The sequence below is a fragment of the Hakea prostrata genome, chromosome 1 (genome assembly GCF_041222555.1).
Source record: "Hakea prostrata isolate BN-2017 chromosome 1, UWA_Hpros_2, whole genome shotgun sequence".
Classification (NCBI taxonomy): domain Eukaryota; kingdom Viridiplantae; phylum Streptophyta; class Magnoliopsida; order Proteales; family Proteaceae; genus Hakea; species Hakea prostrata.
Genome location: NC_142600.1, coordinates 6,194,250 through 6,211,277, shown reverse-complemented (window position 1 = coordinate 6,211,277; position 17,028 = coordinate 6,194,250). Strand labels below are relative to the sequence as shown.

At 38.3% G+C, this 17,028-nt stretch overlaps 3 protein-coding genes across 14 annotated transcripts in view; all 3 read left to right on the top strand.

The window, feature by feature from the left end:
- The first annotated feature begins 35 nt into the window (after window positions 1-35).
- Window positions 36-1,270, top strand: LOC149026984 (agamous-like MADS-box protein MADS9). 4 transcript variants are annotated; one of them, XM_089157704.1, is made up of 7 exons: window positions 36-223; window positions 331-397; window positions 486-547; window positions 623-722; window positions 853-882; window positions 989-1,019; window positions 1,107-1,270. In XM_089157704.1, the coding sequence occupies exons 1-7, from the start codon at window positions 36-38 to the stop codon at window positions 1,268-1,270; spliced, it is 642 nt and encodes a 213-aa protein (XP_089013830.1). The 4 variants fall into 4 exon arrangements, with proteins under 4 accessions (XP_089013830.1, XP_089013840.1, XP_089013834.1 ...); XM_089157714.1 differs by having other exon boundaries at window positions 989-1,033; window positions 1,136-1,270; XM_089157708.1 differs by having other exon boundaries at window positions 989-1,033; window positions 1,133-1,270.
- Window positions 1,271-3,183: 1,913 nt separating this feature from the next.
- Window positions 3,184-4,757, top strand: LOC149026983 (agamous-like MADS-box protein MADS9). 5 transcript variants are annotated; one of them, XM_089157724.1, is made up of 7 exons: window positions 3,184-3,371; window positions 3,521-3,587; window positions 3,846-3,907; window positions 3,993-4,092; window positions 4,196-4,225; window positions 4,352-4,391; window positions 4,633-4,757. In XM_089157724.1, the coding sequence occupies exons 1-7, from the start codon at window positions 3,184-3,186 to the stop codon at window positions 4,755-4,757; spliced, it is 612 nt and encodes a 203-aa protein (XP_089013850.1). The 5 variants fall into 5 exon arrangements, with proteins under 5 accessions (XP_089013850.1, XP_089013858.1, XP_089013853.1 ...); XM_089157732.1 differs by having other exon boundaries at window positions 4,352-4,396; window positions 4,653-4,757; XM_089157727.1 differs by having other exon boundaries at window positions 4,352-4,396; window positions 4,647-4,757.
- A 4,502-nt stretch (window positions 4,758-9,259) lies between these two features.
- The window catches only part of LOC149026982 (uncharacterized), a 27,990-nt gene continuing 20,221 nt past the window's right edge, over window positions 9,260-17,028 (top strand). For 2 of the 5 annotated variants that reach the window (XM_089157673.1, XM_089157670.1), the window contains exons 1-10: window positions 9,260-9,447; window positions 9,564-9,626; window positions 9,746-10,599; window positions 10,702-12,729; window positions 12,866-13,088; window positions 14,224-14,390; window positions 14,520-14,599; window positions 14,916-15,047; window positions 15,149-15,265; window positions 16,166-16,258. In XM_089157673.1, the coding sequence (XP_089013799.1) occupies window positions 9,771-10,599; window positions 10,702-12,729; window positions 12,866-13,088; window positions 14,224-14,390; window positions 14,520-14,599; window positions 14,916-15,047; window positions 15,149-15,265; window positions 16,166-16,258 (3,669 nt within the window). In that variant the 5' untranslated portion in view covers window positions 9,260-9,447; window positions 9,564-9,626; window positions 9,746-9,770. Of the gene's footprint in view, window positions 9,448-9,482; window positions 9,627-9,745; window positions 10,600-10,701; window positions 12,730-12,865; window positions 13,089-14,223; window positions 14,391-14,519; window positions 14,600-14,915; window positions 15,048-15,148; window positions 15,266-16,165; window positions 16,259-17,028 lie in introns of those variants that run through there. The other 3 variants (XM_089157688.1, XM_089157682.1, XM_089157678.1) reach the window with 3 other exon arrangements.

Genomic DNA, 17,028 nt, shown 5'->3' with positions numbered 1-17,028 from the left:
AGTAGTATTGCAGCATTTTAGGGTTTGTGTGAGAGATGGGAAGAGGTAAGATTGAGATTAAGAGGATTGAGAACCCAACAAACAGGCAAGTGACATACTCAAAAAGGAAGAATGGAATAATAAAGAAGGCAATGGAGCTCACTGTTCTTTGTGATGTAAAAGTTTCTCTTATTATCTTCTCCAGTTCTGGAAAGATGTCTGAGTACTGTAGCCCTTCTACCACGTATGAACTTTGATTTTTTTTGACTTCCTTTACAATACTGTATATCTTACTGTACTTGTGTTCCATTTACAAGCTCACTCTCTCTTTCATGTTTTCTTTTGTTGAAGACTGCCAGAAATCTTGAGTAAATACCAGACATCTACAGGAAACAAGTTGTGGGATGCTAAGCATGAAGTAGGTTTAATCCTCTCTCTCTCTCTCACACACAGTTTCATTTTTTATTGTTGAAGTTTGTGTGAAAATATTTTGTGAAAAAACGCAGCGTTTAAGCAAGGAGTTGGATAGAATCAAGAAAGAGAATGACAGGATGCAGATCGAACTCTGGTAACCCCTTTCCCCCCCCCCCCCACCCTTTTTGTTTTGTGGGTTTTCTTTTTGAAAAACTGAGATGTAGTTCAGGCATTTGAAAGGAGAAGATATTGAGACAGCAAAACACACCGAGCTCCAAGCCATAGAGGAAACTCTTGAAAATGGTCTCTCTAAAGTTCGTACCAAAGTGGTAAGTCTCTTAAGACCTATGATTGTGAAGCTTTTTTTTTCTTTCCTCGTGATATTATTGTAAAGCTCTTAAACTGTCAAATGGGTCATCAAAGAGACACGCTAAATTTCCCCTCCTTTTATGAGTACAGTTGGAGGTCTTCAGAATGCTTAAGAAGAATGTAAGCATCAAAACTAGATTTTTTCTGCCTTAGTTGATTATGTTTATTTTGTGATTTCCATAAACCTACAATGGGTTTTCGTTTCTGATATTTTCAAATAATCCAGGAAAGCATGCTAGAGGAGGAGAATAAGCGCCTAGTTTACATTTTGGTCAGCCACCCTCTCTCTTTCTCTTTCTCTGTCGATGGATATCTGGTGTGCCTAGTTTTGGGTACTCATTATTTCTCTTGTTTGCTTCAATTTTTGCAGCAGCAACAAATGGCTACTGAAGGTAATTCCAAGGAAGCTGAAATCAAATATGACCAGAAACGAGGAGAGTATAATGCCCATATGCCTTTTGCCTTTCGCTTGCAGCCAGTTCAACCCAATTTGCAGGACAACAAATAGAACTGACTGGCCATGGTTCCATTGAACTTCTCAATCTAACAGTTGGAGAATCATATATACATGTTTCCTACTTGTCTTGTGTTTATGAAGTAGAATATGCTAATCAACTTAAATAGAGTGCTAACTAATATTTTTGTTATAATTAATGCATTCTTATTTGAAACTAGTATAGATGTCAAGGAAACGTGTGAATAAAGCTTCTCTAGAGGTTATATCATTTCATCCTCTCTGATGATTAGTATCGATTTATTTATAGTTGTTTCTCTGTGAGAATGAGTCAGTTTAAAACCCTGAACCCAAAAAAAAAAAAAAAAAGACAACAAGAAGAAGAAAAAAAAGGGATAAAAAGGGGGTGACTTTAAAACCAAACCAAGAAGGTTCTTTTAGTTTTTCTTTGGAGTTAGATAGTACCTAAAGGATGGTGTATTTTGTAAAGGTATCCATGTACGTAGGCAAAATTAATTTTTTATGCATTTCAACTTAGTATTTTTTTTTTTTTGGTAGAACATTTCAACTTAGTAGTTAGTATCACTTTTTTATTGGGTTATCCTGCTTTTTTTAAGGACTTCCAAAATCACTTTGGCTTCTTATTAATTTTGATATGGTCTAATTTGGATGTCATCCCTTGAGACCCTAATCTGAAAATTGATGAATTCAATAAAAGTCGTTATCTTTAAAAGAAGAAATTCATTTGTTTCCGTCTAGACAAGTTTTGAGTAGTTTAAATTACACAAAATAGTGTGTTTTGGGCCAAGATAGATTCATTTCTCCTTATCTCTGCTTTGATTTTAGGAACCTGCTGCATTATTGGTTTTGTTTATATCTATGTAACTAACTTTTTTTAAGGGAATGATAGGATGACAATCCAAGATCAATACATATGACCAATGACAAATTATTATTTCCGACAAACCCTTGACCACTGTTAAACATTTATAAGATAGAGCCTTGCTTAATGGTTTCCCAACTATAATATGCATAAAATAATTGATCAGTCACCATCACAAACACAAAATGACAAATCTAGATCCTCTCTACCCGGGCAGGCCGTCCGCCCAACCCTCCGGATGCATGTGGTATGCCATCCAGAGTGCGGGGGATGGGCGGATGGCTGTCCTCGGTCCCTCCCATGGGAGACTCTGGACTCCAAAATGACTGCCTTCGAGAGGTACTGATAGTTCTTCACATATCTCACCTACCCTAATTGATGGTGGTGATTGGAGATGTCTGCTGCACCTTGGAGGGTCAGTAATGGTGGTGTTCAATGGGTAATTTTTTTCCTTCTAGTAAAGCGTTCAGTGGGTAATAACGTGCCCTAGCTATAGAACGGTCAAGCCACCCATCAATCTGTAAATCTGAACCTCAGCTCACTCCTGATCGATCAGACCCATCAATCTTTTTAAGGTTCTTTTAATGACCACACATCTTGATAACTTTTTTTGATTTGATGGTTACGATCTTATCACATGTATTACCGAATTCAGACAACCAAGACACGACAGCACGACCTGCATAGTACCATGCTACGTCTGAAAGACTCCAGAGTCACTAAAATGAAAGGTGATAAAAGGGATCGATAAACCAGTGCTTTAGGGTTTGAGGGAAATAGAATAACCAGAGGGGTTAATGTCTTAAAGAACCCAACTTGCAAGTGGCCAGAGTTTGCAAAGCATGACAGTAGTTTGGGTTTGTCAAAAACCCAAATAAGAACTATCCTTACTGAACCACTCAGAAAGTCAATTAGTTCCTTACCCATAATGGAAGGTTTCTTGCTTTACTTCTTCTCTTGCCTGCTTTTTCTTTCTTGTTCATCGGTTTCTTTGATGTTTGCAAAAGGAAGGAATAACAAGATAGACGGGTGAAAGAGTGTGATCAGAAGTTGAGAAAATCGAGTTGGGTTTTGGGGTGGAAAGATGGGTAGGGGAAAGATCGAGATCAAGAGGATTGAGAACTCTACAAACAGGCAAGTTACATATTCGAAGAGGAAAAATGGAATTATCAAGAAGGCCAAGGAGCTCACTGTGCTTTGTGATGCCAAGGTTTCACTCGTCATCTTCTCCAGTTCAGGAAAAATGGCTGATTACCGTAGCCCTTCTGTCACGTATGAACTTTTCTCCCTTATAGGGTTTCCTCTTTTTAGGGTTTCTTTCTTGCTTCTTGATTCAACTTCTATTTGGTTTCCTTGCTTTCATTTGATGTCCTTCTGACTGATCTTCTGTCTATCTGTGCTTTTCTTTTAATATGGAGAAGAATGTCTGAGATCTTAGACAAATACCATAAGTATTCAGGAAAGAGGTTGTGGGACGCTAAACATGAGGTAGCTCTTCTTCTTCTTAATTTTCTCTCTCTCTCTCTCTCTCTCACACACACACACAACACAAAAGGAAAAAAGAAAAGAAAAAAGCCCTAATTATGTGATTATTGATGAAGAGGGCTGTCTTTAGATCTTGCTTTCCAGTAACCTATGTGGGTATCTGATGAAATGGAATTTTCCTAATCATATCTGCAAATCTTTCTCTCTCTCCTTAGTTCTTCTTTGCTTATATTGATGATAAACTTTTTGATCATTTGATAGTTTCTGAGCAACGAACTGGATAGGATAAAAAAAGAAAACGACAACATGCAGATTGAGCTCAGGTATTCTCTTTTCTGTTCTATTTTAAGCTATGAATGAAAAAGCAAAACCTTCTCCATTTTCTTATTTGAAGTTATTCTGGTTCAGGCACCTGAAAGGTGAGGATGTCAATTCAATACATCACAAAGAACTTGCAATTATAGAGGAAACCCTAGAAAACGGTCTCACCAAAGTTCGTGCCAAAGAGGCAAGTCTGGCTACTAGCTAGTTCTTTCTTTTATTTCAAATCCTTAAATGGGCAACCAGAGACAAGACCTGATCTTTTACCTCTCTTTCCTTTTTCATGTCAGATGGAATACTTCAAAATCCTCAAGAAAAATGTATGTAAAGATCAAAGTACTCCGCCGAATGAATTGATTTACCATTTCTCTTTTTGGTGTTGTTCCTGCAGTTGGGGAAAGATTTGCTATTAACCTAACTATGTTTTCCTTGATTTCATATCACAGGGAAGACTGCTTGAGGAGGAGAATAAGCATCTTACTTACATATTGGTATCCAAACCCCAATATCTTATCATCTACTCCCAAGTCCTTAAGGATTAATTAAGGCTTTTGTGATCAATTCAATAAACTATTTCATGTTGCATCTTAGTGTTGATAGAATAAGATCCAACTTTGGTTGATACAGATGAAACTTTATCATTTAACAATCACCTTCAGCTGATCTCATTCTAGATCTAAGCCGATGATCACTTTAATTTTTCTGGTTTTCTTCTTGTAACCATTTTTAATCATTTTGCAGCATCAGCAACAAATGGCAATGGATGGTTGTGTCAGGGAGATTCATCATTCACAGATGCCTTTTTCCTTTCGCGTGCAACCAATCCAACCCAATTTACAGGAGGCCAAATAGAGCATTGTTGGTCATGTTAAAGAACCATCTCTATCTCATTACACTAGAATAATGTTGTTGGGCATCAATAATATCATCTGTGTTAAAACCAGAAGCAAAGCTTTAATTGTAACAGTATATATATAGCTTATCTATCAGCCTGTAGACTGATAAATAAAAGGATTGATGGTTGTTGGTCAACTACTGGTGAATAATTTTGTCTTTGTTCTGATCATTAATATATATTTACTTTATGGTTTAAGAGCTGCTTCAGGGTTTTGAGATTAACGTTGCTCTAGGGTTTAAGAAAATATTCAAAAAAAAAAAAAAAAATGAGGGATCAAGGATTTGAGCTAGCTGTCTAAAGTCATTACTTGGATCTGCTTTTATTTTATTATTATTATTGTTTTTTTTTTTAATTCTAAAATTTGGTAGATGAAGTGGATAAAGTGTGTATGGGTCTTGTGTGATTGATGTATTCTATTAAAGTTTTAAGAAAAATTTTATAAGACCATCGTTCGATCAACTATCATATACAGTGCAAAGTGTTGGTCTGTTAAAAATAATCATCTAGTTAAACTTAGTGTAGTAAAAATGAGAATGCTAAGATAAATGAGTGGCAAAAGTAAGAAGGATAAGATAATGAGTGATTATATTAGAGTTGGTTGGGGAATTGCTCCCATAAGTGATAAGCTTCAAAAAGTCGTTTAAGATTGCACGGCCATGTTCAATTGAAACCTATAGATGCTCTTGTACGAAGAAGTGATATAATTCAGATTGAAGGATCTAGAAGAGTTAAAGGTAGACCTAAAATAACCTTAAGAGAAATTGTGAGAAATGACATGTATAGCTTAGGTCTTATATCTAACATGGCCTCAAATCGACGATTACATGTATATATTTATAGCTATGCTTTTTACATCTCTCGTTGCTCCTGACATGAGATGACATATGAGAATCTGTATATCAAACTTGTTTCATTAGTCTTAAAGATCGCTATAACTTAGGGTTGCAACTGGGCCGGGCCGGCTTTGCAATCCCAAGCCCACCCTATATGGTATATTTGAGCCCATTTCCGCCTGCCCTGTTCGGCCTTTTTGTCCCCGCCCTGCCCTCGGCCGCCGCCCATTCCCGCCCTATTGGCCCTTTGGGCCGTCTGGTTCCCGTTCCCCCGCCCGTTGCCCCCCCGTTCCCCGCCGGCCCTTTGGCCCCGCCCCGTTGGCCCTCCCGGCCCTATTGGCCCCGTCCCCGCCTTTGGCCTTTTGCCCCGTCCCTGGCCCTTTGGCCCCGTCCCCGGCCCCGTCCTTGGCCCTATTGGCCCGTTGGCCCCGTCCCCGGCCCCCGCCCTTTGGCCTTGTCCCCGCCCCGTTGCCCTATCCTTGGCCCTTTGGCCCCGTCCCTGTTGGCCTGGCCCTTTGGCCTTGTCCCTGCTTTATTGGCCTATCTTTGGTCGTAAATATCAAATGTAAGCATGTAGTAATTAAAATACATATTAAAGTAATTAACTACTTAAATTCCAAACTCAATTGAAAATAAAATATTAAAGATGTCAACAAATAATCCAAAACTTAGATTCAATATGTATTTAACTATTTATATCCATTTAGATTTATGTATTTCTCTCTCTCTCTCTCTCTCTTATTTTGTTTTTTCCTTTGATTTTTCTCCGCGGTTAATTATTCATGAAATAGATGTGGGTTGTATTTTTAGGCATTTTGAAGTCAAGTCAGTATAGAGATGTCACCAACTCTTTTTGTAAACTTAGCATCATGATTCATAATTCAGGTCGATATGTTTTATCTTCAGTCAATTTGCCGTGGTGGTTGTTTTCATTCCCTGTTCAATAATTGATATCTTTATTCAATACAAAAAATCATATTCAAACCTTGTTAACAAGTAAATTGCAATAATTTAGTATTCAACGTATTTTTTTCATAGTTAAAGAAATAATGTTTTAGTTACAAACATAGCTATATGTTTTTAATAATTTTTTTGAAATATCACATAGATTTGTTAGATATTCATGATGAGAGTTAGGGTATAGATTTGTTAGATATTAATTCTTTATGTAATAGTTTTTATTATTTATATATATATTATCTCCCTTAGTCAAAAACAAAATCCATATTTTATTGAACTAAAATGACTTTGTTGGAGTTACCTTAAAATAATATAAAAAGTGATTTATAGTCTAATATGATCAAAGTGACTAAATATCAAAATCAAGACTCATATCAATGTTAGTATGAGATCGGTATCTAGTCTTGTAGTACTTCATCTCAAATTAATATTAAGATTAGAGCCAAAATTAGGATCGGGATCGGGCCAAAATCAAATAGATACTTATTAAATTGATAATGAGGTTATAGTTTATTTTATTAATTTTCTACAAAACATGATCATGTTTTAAAATTTGACACGTGTCAAGTATCCACCTATATGTATTTAATTCCTCTCCATGTGGGTGGAGGGTCCGAGTCTTTAGACTCAAATCGGGGCGGGATCGGGGTCGGGGCTAATATCGGGCCAAGATCGGGGCCGGGATCGGGGCAGAATCGGGGCCAAGATCGGGGCCAAAATCGGGGCCAAAATCGGGGCCAAGATCGGGGCTAAAATCGGCAAAAATCGGGTGGGCGTGCGAGGGGAGTAATCCCGGGCCCGCCCTTGGCCCTAGTTCGGGGCATATTTGGCCCTAACCCGCCCTTAGGGCCAAAATCTTTAGCCCAAGCCCTATTCAGGCTCAGGGCGGGCTTAGGGCGGGTCAGGGCCGCCAGGGCCAAACTTGCACCCCTACTATAACTTAATATTTAAATTTCATGTTACCAAAAAGAAAAGAAAACCTTAATATTCAAATTTCATGTTACCAATATATATTCAAATTTCTTTTAGCTACGCTCTCTTCATCTCTCACTACGCTCTCTTGCTCATATGACTCACTTATTAGTACCTGCAAAAAAAAAATCATTTATTGATTGGTTAAAAGGCATTGCAGCTCTTTCAAATTTCCTTTGGCAGATACGATACATACACGTGCTCATCTGTTTCTCTCTTTACCTAAAATGAAATTGCATATGGCCTTCATGCATGAAACTATTTCATTACTTTTTAAAAAGATAGGCGCCAAAACTTTGAAATTTACATCGGGAGTCACACTGGCATGCTTATTCTATCCATCTCCTCACTAGTGTTACAACTTATTCAAATTTTCTTAGCAGTTACATACGCGTGCTTTCTCTCTGTCTGTCACACCTAACATGAAATGACTTGTACATGTGCGTTCATGCATGAATCTGTTTCAGTACTTTTTATAAAGTTGCGCGATACAATTTCAAAACCTGTATTGGCAATTACACTAGTGTCATTACTCCCTCCCTCTCTTTACTAGCCGTTACAACTTATTCAAATTTGCTTTGATATTTACATATGTGTACTTTATTTCTTTCTATTTTTTGGTAATATCTTTTATTTCTCTCTCCTTTTTTTTTTGGGTAAGATATTTCTCTTTATTTTTTTTGGGTAAGATATTTCTCTTCTTTATTTTTGGGGTAAAGTTTCTCTCTCTTCATTTACCCTAAAATGAGTTGTGTGCCGTCATGCATGAAGTCCTTTTAGTTATTCTTAGAAAGCTAGGCTCCGTATTGTTTGTTACACTGGCGACCTTACTCTACCCAGACTACCCCTCTCCTCACCAAAAATGGAAAAATATTTTTCACCTTAAATAATCTCGAAACGGCCAACATCACTCAATTATGAGTCTTGATACTTTTCCCCTAAACCTATATTGGCAATTACACTAGTGTCATCACTCCATCCCTCTCTTTACTACCATTACAATTTATTTGAATTTGCTTTGACAATTACATATGTGTACTTAATTTTCTCTCCCTGTTTTTGGTAATATTTTTATATCTCTCTTTATTTTTTGGGTAAGATATTTCATTTTTTTTTTTAGGGTAAATTTTCTCTCACTTCATCTACCCTAAAATGAGCTGTGTGCCTTTCCTGAATGAACATGCATGGAGCCGTTTCATTTTTTCTTAGAAAGCTAGGCTCCATATTGACCGTTACACTGGCGTCCTCTCTCTACCCCTCCCTCCCAGACAGAAATGGAAAAATATTTTTCACCTTAAAAAAATCTCCCAGACAGAACGGTCAACATCACGACTTCGGAATCCGGATCCTTTCTTCTAAACCGTCGGATTAAAATCTTCTTTATTCCCCACCTCCAATTCCGGCTAAATGTACACGTGGCATAAAGTTCACTTTTGCTCATTGTTTAATCCAGGTGGACGTCTGAAACGCAAAATTATTTTATTGTACGACAGGCATCAACTTGATACTATACTCCAACCAATCACCTGTAGGTCCTTGATGTCATCTCACGAATCTGACGATTGATATGCTATCAAGTCCACGTCATCTCCTCGACTCATGTGATAACAACAGAAAGAGACAACACAGAAATTAAAGAAAAAGATAGGGGCGGTAGTGTTCGTTTCGTTTCACCTACTTCAAAAGGGGGTCGTTTTTCCGGTCCGAGACCTCGTAAACCGTCAAAGCTCGAGCGGGGTGGGAGAAGAGAAGAAAAGAGATTCTTTCTCTCCTTCGCTCTTCGCGTTTTCAGAGGAGAAATTAGGATAATTATTTATACTTAAAATTAAGCTCGTCGGTAATCGTTGATCTTCAGGTTCGTTTCTGAATGTATTTTCAGGTAACTCATCATTGTTCGATAAATATTGTGTTTCTTATTAGATTGAATTTTCTGTAGTTTCATCATCCGCATTTTCGTCTTTATCAGTTTGATTGAATTGAGGTTTGGTTTTGCAGAGAAACGGTGATCAAGAAGTGAGTTAGGGTTTATTTTGATTCTCCGTTAAAGCTGATATACAGGTACAGTGTTTGTTCTTTTTGTTTATTTGTTAAGATATACTTTTATTGACTTGCATGGTCGTGTAAGATTATTTCTCTGGAACTCATCACAGTAGTGGCATTGTTTTTCTTGTTTATAGTACATTAGAAGTTGTGGAGATAAAGATGGGTCGCTGCGAACCTGCGTTTATGGCTGAGGATTCTATTTGTGGGTCGCGGAACGGAACAGTTGAAGAATTAACATATACGTCGGAGGACGTGAGAGGTGTCACTCTGAAATCACTTGATGAGTATGGATGCTTTCAGGGCAATAAAAATGATGTTTTTGATCCAGTTTGTTCTCGGCCAGAGGGTTGCCAATTATTCAGTAATAATGAGGACAGCGTAGCTCGTCCTGTTACTGAACAGGTCTCTTGGTCTGGACTGACTCGCCCTTTATCTAATAGCAACGGGGACGTCACAAGTCCAGTGGATGGAAGTTGTGCTTTTCCTCAAGAATTATTTAGTGCTAATTTAGTAGATTCCAGTTTTGGGTTTGTGGAATCTGTTTCTGTCAGAAATGATTTAGGCAGTAGCGATGCTTCAGAACGACAGCCACAGCTGCAGGAGGAATGTGGGTTTCCTTCGTCTAGTAACAATGGGGGCACCACAACCCTACTTGATGGCTGTCCTGCTTCTTCTCAAACATTTGGTGCTAATTTAGGAGACCCCGGTGTATCTATTTCTACAGGGGATACGTGTAATCAGCAATTAGGTACAAATTATTCTGTACCCGAACAAAAACAGCAGGATGAATGTGGGTTTCTTTTATCTAATACTAACTGGGTCACCACAATCCCAGTGAATTGGTGTCCTACTGCTTCTCAAAATTTAGGTGCTGGTATAGTAGACTCTGGATTTGGCCTGGAGGTATCTACTTTCCAGAGGGATGCTTCGCGGAATTTGCTTCAAGATCTGGATTGTACAGAGCTAGAGAAAAATCTCCAGGATCAACGTGAGTTACTTTTATCTAATGCCAAAGGGATTACCTTAAGTTCATTAAGTGTTTGTCCTGTTTCTTCTCAAAAAATTTATGCTAATTCAGTAAACTCTGCAGTTGGCCTGGTGGTGTCTACTTCTGGGAGGGATAGTTCACTGGAAAGGCAGCAAGATATGGGTGTTTCCGTACCCAAGCAAAAGCGCCAGGACGATGGTGAGTCTAGTCAGTTTTGCTCTAACAAGAGTGACCAGGTCAAGCAATTATGCTGGACGGGAGATCTAGGATCATATTTGGCTGTTCCGGATCTTGAGGAAGGGTGGCCTCTAACTTATGGAAGTACTGTTGACTCTATCGTGCAAATGTATGATGAAGCAATAGATTGTTCTAAACCTGATTATGTTGGTGTTCCCCCGGAGGAAGCAGTTACTAACCCAAAGGAGGTTGTGGAACAGAAGTGTTATTCCTTAGTAGGGACTCCAGCCAGCCCGAGCTCCCAAGCAATGAATATCGAAGAAGATATTTCCATTTTGATGCAACAGTTACTCAACATAGCTCCTGGATTTTCTGGTGAAGAGTCAACTCCGCTCCAATCTCCATTGGCCCTTGACATTGTGAGTAATGACTCTTCTAGAAGACGTGCTGAGCCAGATCTTCAGCAAAGTGATGCTTTTAATAATGCTGTGACATGTAGCAGCATGATTGACTCAATTGACGGTGCAGATTGTGAAGGAAAGGCTTATAATAAGAATTATGTTTCAGAATCCAACAGTCCTGATGATGTGCGTGTGCTCCCTCGGAGGAGTACCCGTGTAAGCAAACTGAATGAGATGAATGAGGCAAAAATGGCTTCAAGCCAGTTGGGTAAAAAAGTCAACAATGTATCACTCCCCCGAAGATCCAGTGGGTTCTCCTGCAAGATAGCAAGAAAGAAAAGAAGCTCTCTTTGCAAACTTGCACGGTCTTCTAAGTGGGGAGAGTTAGGAAACATGATGGAGGTGTTCAAACAGAATGATGGGATCCTTAAGCGCGATTCTGATCCTATTCAAGCTCAAACCCTTGGATCATGGAAAACTAGTGGCTGCAAAGGAAGCAAAAAGAAGAAGTCCTGGGCAGCTGAAAATTCACAAAAACCAGAGGGAAAACCCAATGCTTTGATCAGTCGTGTGAATTTGAAAATTAAAATTGGGAAACATGGGGATCAAAGTTATTTGAAGGTTGTGCCATCTGAGGGGGCCAGTTCTTTACCACGTGTGGAAACTATGATAAATGAACGTCTGTCTGAGTCAAATTGCGGAACTGGCATGGAAGTCCCACAAGAAGCCAGTGGTGTGGGAATGAAACATAAGTTTGGGGAAGATGTTCAGCCTCCCAGTGGAAGTCTGGAAAAGCCAGGGACTCCATTTGATGTTCCTGTTCTGGATGTGCATACTGCAGAAAAGGACTCGGTGAGCATGGTGGCACAAGCCAGATCAGTAGCAGACAGCTCAGGTGATTGCCATGGAGTTTCCTCTCAAATAGGGACTGAAACATTGGGGAAAGCTGGTTTTGATTCTCCCAAAGCTGTTCTTCATCCACAAAATGTCATGGATTCCAACATGCTTCTTTTAAATACAAAGAAAGGAAAAAGAAGTGGTAAAGTTAAGGGAAGTCAAAATCCTGTTGGAGAATGCTGTGTGATGGGTGAAAGGGCGAGAGGTCCAAGAAGCTTGAACAAGACCAGAAAATTGTCAAAACGACAACCACAGCAGAAAGTGGAGGATGGGCTGGATATTTTGAACTCCACTAGCCAGATTGGTGCCAGCAACAATTCAAGTAATGAGGGATCTTTCAGAGAATCCATTCCATTATCAGGGCTGGTTGATCATGGGGCTCATCATGAAGTTTTGAAGATAGAAAATGGTAGCCAAGCCTGTGAATTACTTAGTCATGATGTCAGGATTAAAGAAACAGGGGCTTCTGAGTTCTCTTCTTCTAGGACTAATCATGATCTGGAGAAGTCATCCAGAGATGCCACAGACGAGGAGGAAAAATTTACAATTTTTGAAGTTGGCCAGGAGGAAAATCATCCTGAATTAGGTGGGAGCGTTAATGTTCCTTTCGTAATAGAAAAGGATTCGGTCACTAGTGGACCTACTGAATTAAATGGTTAGTTTCTCTTCTCAGACAACTGTATTTTCTGTCTTATACATTTTCTAATTTTTCATCTAGTCTTATGCTTCTTTTTTCTGGCGCAATACTGATTTTGAACAGAGAAACTGAAAAGTTGTTGGTGATTTTACAGAACTAAGTACAGTAGCCAATGAGACCAGCTACAATTTAGTAAGAAACGGTGCTGGAAAGAACCTTCAACCCGAGAATATCTCTAGCTCGAATTCTGTATTTAGTGGGTGTGAAGAGCAAGCTTTACCACCACAGGTTGCATGGGTGTGCTGTGACAATTGCCATAAATGGAGGTGTATATCAGCTGCTCTTGCTGATTACCTTGAAGAGACACATTGCAAATGGTAAGCATTTCGGATGTGATTATTGAAATTCCTGTCGTTTGCTTGCATTTATCTAATATGCATGGCCAATTGCAATTTTATGTCAGTATATATCAAAATGGGAACTCATGCTTGCAGTATAACCTCCTGGCTAATAAGTTAGTACTACTACCTGATGTCTATACACACAGTGATATATCCTGATTATGTGACACGGAGTAATTCGGATGCCTTTTTGATGAATAGTAGGTCTGGTGTATCAGACACTGACAAACTTGTCTATGCTGTTATTCTGTAGCTTTGTGAATATGCCTATTCATTTAAATTACTGTTTTAATGGTATGGTAGTGTGCTTCTCTCAAAATTTTGTTGCCTTTGATTAGAAACACTTATTTGGGTTGTAAGAAATATCTTTGGCATCATCCAGCATTTATTATATTGATGAGTTGCTAATTTTTTCTCTTGAATTGTTTGAATGGTTTTGATTTTTTTTAATCTTAGTTGTGCTTTTAGGTGGTAGGGGTTTGTACAACAGTGAATTATGTTACCAAAGGCCCATGATAGTATCTAGATACTTGGCAAGCTTGTTCTGTAAATGGGTGGTATTTCTTTCAGTGTTATAAATGTTGATTTGTATGTAATGTATGTATACGTGAGTCTATTTTGTGTGAAGAATTCTGTTTATATGTTTATCAGCGTAACTGCTGCCTTGCTACTGAGCAAGAGATGGCCTAAAATTTTGTGGTGTATTGGCTGCCATTCACATCTTTGTTGTTGGTTATTCATCTCTTCAGCAAAGGATTGTTTGCTTACTTCTGCATGTCATTCGTTCTGCTTCCTATCTGCACTGCAATCAACTCCACATGTATGCACCCATGATATGACTAACAATTTTCCATTAACGGAGTGAAAATCTCTATATGGAAGTGATTTGGAACCAAAAAAGGTATATGGATTACAGAGTACGGAGTTAAAATTCTTTTTTCTATCTTACTTAAAAGATTCCCCCCCTTTTTTAGCTGGGTATACTTCACTGGTTTGACCTTTACAGTTGCTAATGGAACTAGGGTACTGTTAAATGTGTCTTCCAGTGATCTCTAGTGAATATTTGATTACCACTTGTTTATTTATTTATTTATTTTCAATTATTTGCAAGGATTTGCAAGGACAATGAAGACAAGGCATTTGGTGACTGCTCAATTCCTCAGGAGAAGTCAAATGCAGATATTAATGCAGAATTGGGAATATCAGATGCCTCTTGTGAAGAAGAGGCCTATGATAGATGCCCAAATTACAATGCATTTGAATGCAAGCAGACTGCAGGTAATCAACAAATCATTTGTGCTAACTACAGCGTACAGATTACAGCTTTAAGAAGTTTTCAGAACTTTAAGTATTCCTGATCTTTTAGAATTTTATGTACTTCTGTGCACTTAATTGGTTTTGCTGCAGTTCCTCAAGAGGCAACTTGGAAACTTATCAAGTCCAATTTGTTTCTACACCGTAGCCGTAAAACGCAAACAATTGATGAGGTCGGCACTACTCATATATACGCATCTAATTTGCACTTATACTTGTGTTCTAGCATTTACTGAATTTCTGGTTTTCTGTTAATATGAGAATTAGGAATAAATCAACAGAAATGAAAAATGACTTTCCATTGTTTTCAAATGCCATTTTTGGGTAATATGTTCCAATCATTTTCGTTGCTCAATGTTGATGTGATCTTTTCTTTTTATAAGTGGGGGATGTATACTGATATGCATCTTCATCCATCCGTTGTCTTCTTCTTCCTTTTTTTTTTGAAAGGGTTTTTCTAATACATTGATTTCCTCTATATTGAACCAGATAATGGTATGCCATTGCACACCTCCTCCAGATGGAAGCTCAGGTTGTGGAGATGAGTGCCTCAACCGGATCCTTAACATAGAATGTGTTAAGGGGACCTGCCCTTGTGGGAACCTTTGCTCAAACCAACAGGTCTTAGCATGTGTTGCCATTATAGTTAAATATTTATGTATTTATCTTTCCATGGTTTCCTGTTTATCAATGCCATAAGTTGTTTGTATGTTCAATTGCAGTTCCAAAAAGGCCAATATTCAAAACTAAAGTGTGTCCGATGTGGAAAAAAGGGATATGGGCTGCAGTTACAGGAAGATGTTTCTGAGGGACAATTTCTAATTGAATATGTTGGAGAGGTAACTTGGAGGTTATTTTGTTTTTGCTTCAGTTGTTATATTTTCTGGCTGGGTTCATTTTATAAATCGTAAAAAAAGAAAAAAGAAAATACAAGGCAGAAACCCTTCCTATGGAGCTTGTATTAGTGGCATATTTTTGTATTTTTGGCTTCTGTATATGTGAAATGGAATTTTCTCTTATCAGCAGCAATCAGGATCTGCTCCACATGTCAAACTTTCTTTCTTTCTTTCTTGGGGTGGGGGTGTGGGAATTCACAAATTTTAGTTTAACACATAATCCATTACTGACACTCTATTGACAAAATACCTTGTAGTGTTTGGATTGTTTCCTCAATTCTGATTGGTTTATTGTTTAGCTATCTGGCTCTATAGAAAAACTAGGCATAGATCATGCCTAGATGAGTTATTTTTTCTTTGGCTGCAGGGGTTTCGCTTTGATGTCTGTAGTGGTGGTGAGATCTGGGTTTTCTAATTGTTGTTTCCTACTCGTTTCTTTGTTCTCTCTTCCTTCTTTTTCTGCCTGTTGTGAACCCAATGCTTTGCATCTCTCTTTTGCATTGTTAATAAGAGATTTTTTTTTCTTTCTCTTTTGCATTGTTAATATGAGACAATTTTGTTATGGGATGAGGAAGTAAGGAGTAACTGATCATTAGTGCTATTCAAGATTCTTTTCTTCTCCTTTACCCCTTGTGCAATTGATGAATGAATCTCGATGAATCCTTGCTCTCATGCCTCTAGTTACAATGTTAACATTATTATGCTTTTCCCTTTTCCAGATAAAATAAGCTTTTATGTTTTAGTCTAGGTTTCTTTTACCATGATATTTCTTGCTGGGCCAGTATTACTGGCTTATAGTTTCAGTATTTCTAACTTCTAATTTGTGGCTTATGATCCAACCAGGTGCTTGATTTACATGCTTACGAAGCACGACAAAAGGCATATGCTTTTAAAGGGCAAAAGCACTTCTACTTCATGGCACTGAATGGCAGTGAGGTTGGTCAGTTGGCACCTTTTGTAGTTATACAAACCCTTCCTTTCTGAGCATGTTGTTGATCTATACGTTCATGAGTATGTTACCAGATGATACTATACTACCTCAGTTCCTTTTCTTTACAAGCTATACTGCAAGATCTAATTAATTGCAATTTAATTTTGTGTTATCTCTATTTTTTGGTTTTTTTCTCCTTCAGTGGGGCTGGGGAGGGGGTCTTTCTTTCAAAATCGTTCATTCATTTAGTGCTGGATGGGCTAGTTGAAGATTGACGTGGAGCGGTTTCCTGTCAGAAATTGGTGGTCTTGCTGGTCTTCTTGCCTTCTTGGGCTTTGGCTGCTGGTTCCTCAGCCGTATGATTTGATATCCAAATTTTGAGAAAGTTCTCTCCAGACTTCATCTGGGATCTGTAAAGTGTTTCCCTAGCATCTAGCTCATTTCCAGTGATAATAATATCCAAATTTTGAGAAAAGTTCTCTCCAGACTTCATCTGGGATCTGTAAAGTGTTCCCTAGCATCTAGCTCATTTCCAATGATAATAGCATTGATCAAGTCATGCTTGATGTTTAGGATCCTTGGCTTGCATGAGGTCAAATATATAACTTCTGCTTTATTAGTCCTTATCCTGAATTAGCAGAGACCATGTCATTACCTCTCCAAGTAAATTTCCTTGATGTTCATTGCTTGGAGTGCCATAGCAGTGAAGAGTAAATTTTAGCTTCATTTTTTAATCCCTTGTAGGTTTATTTTTCACCGTGGGACTGATCCCCCC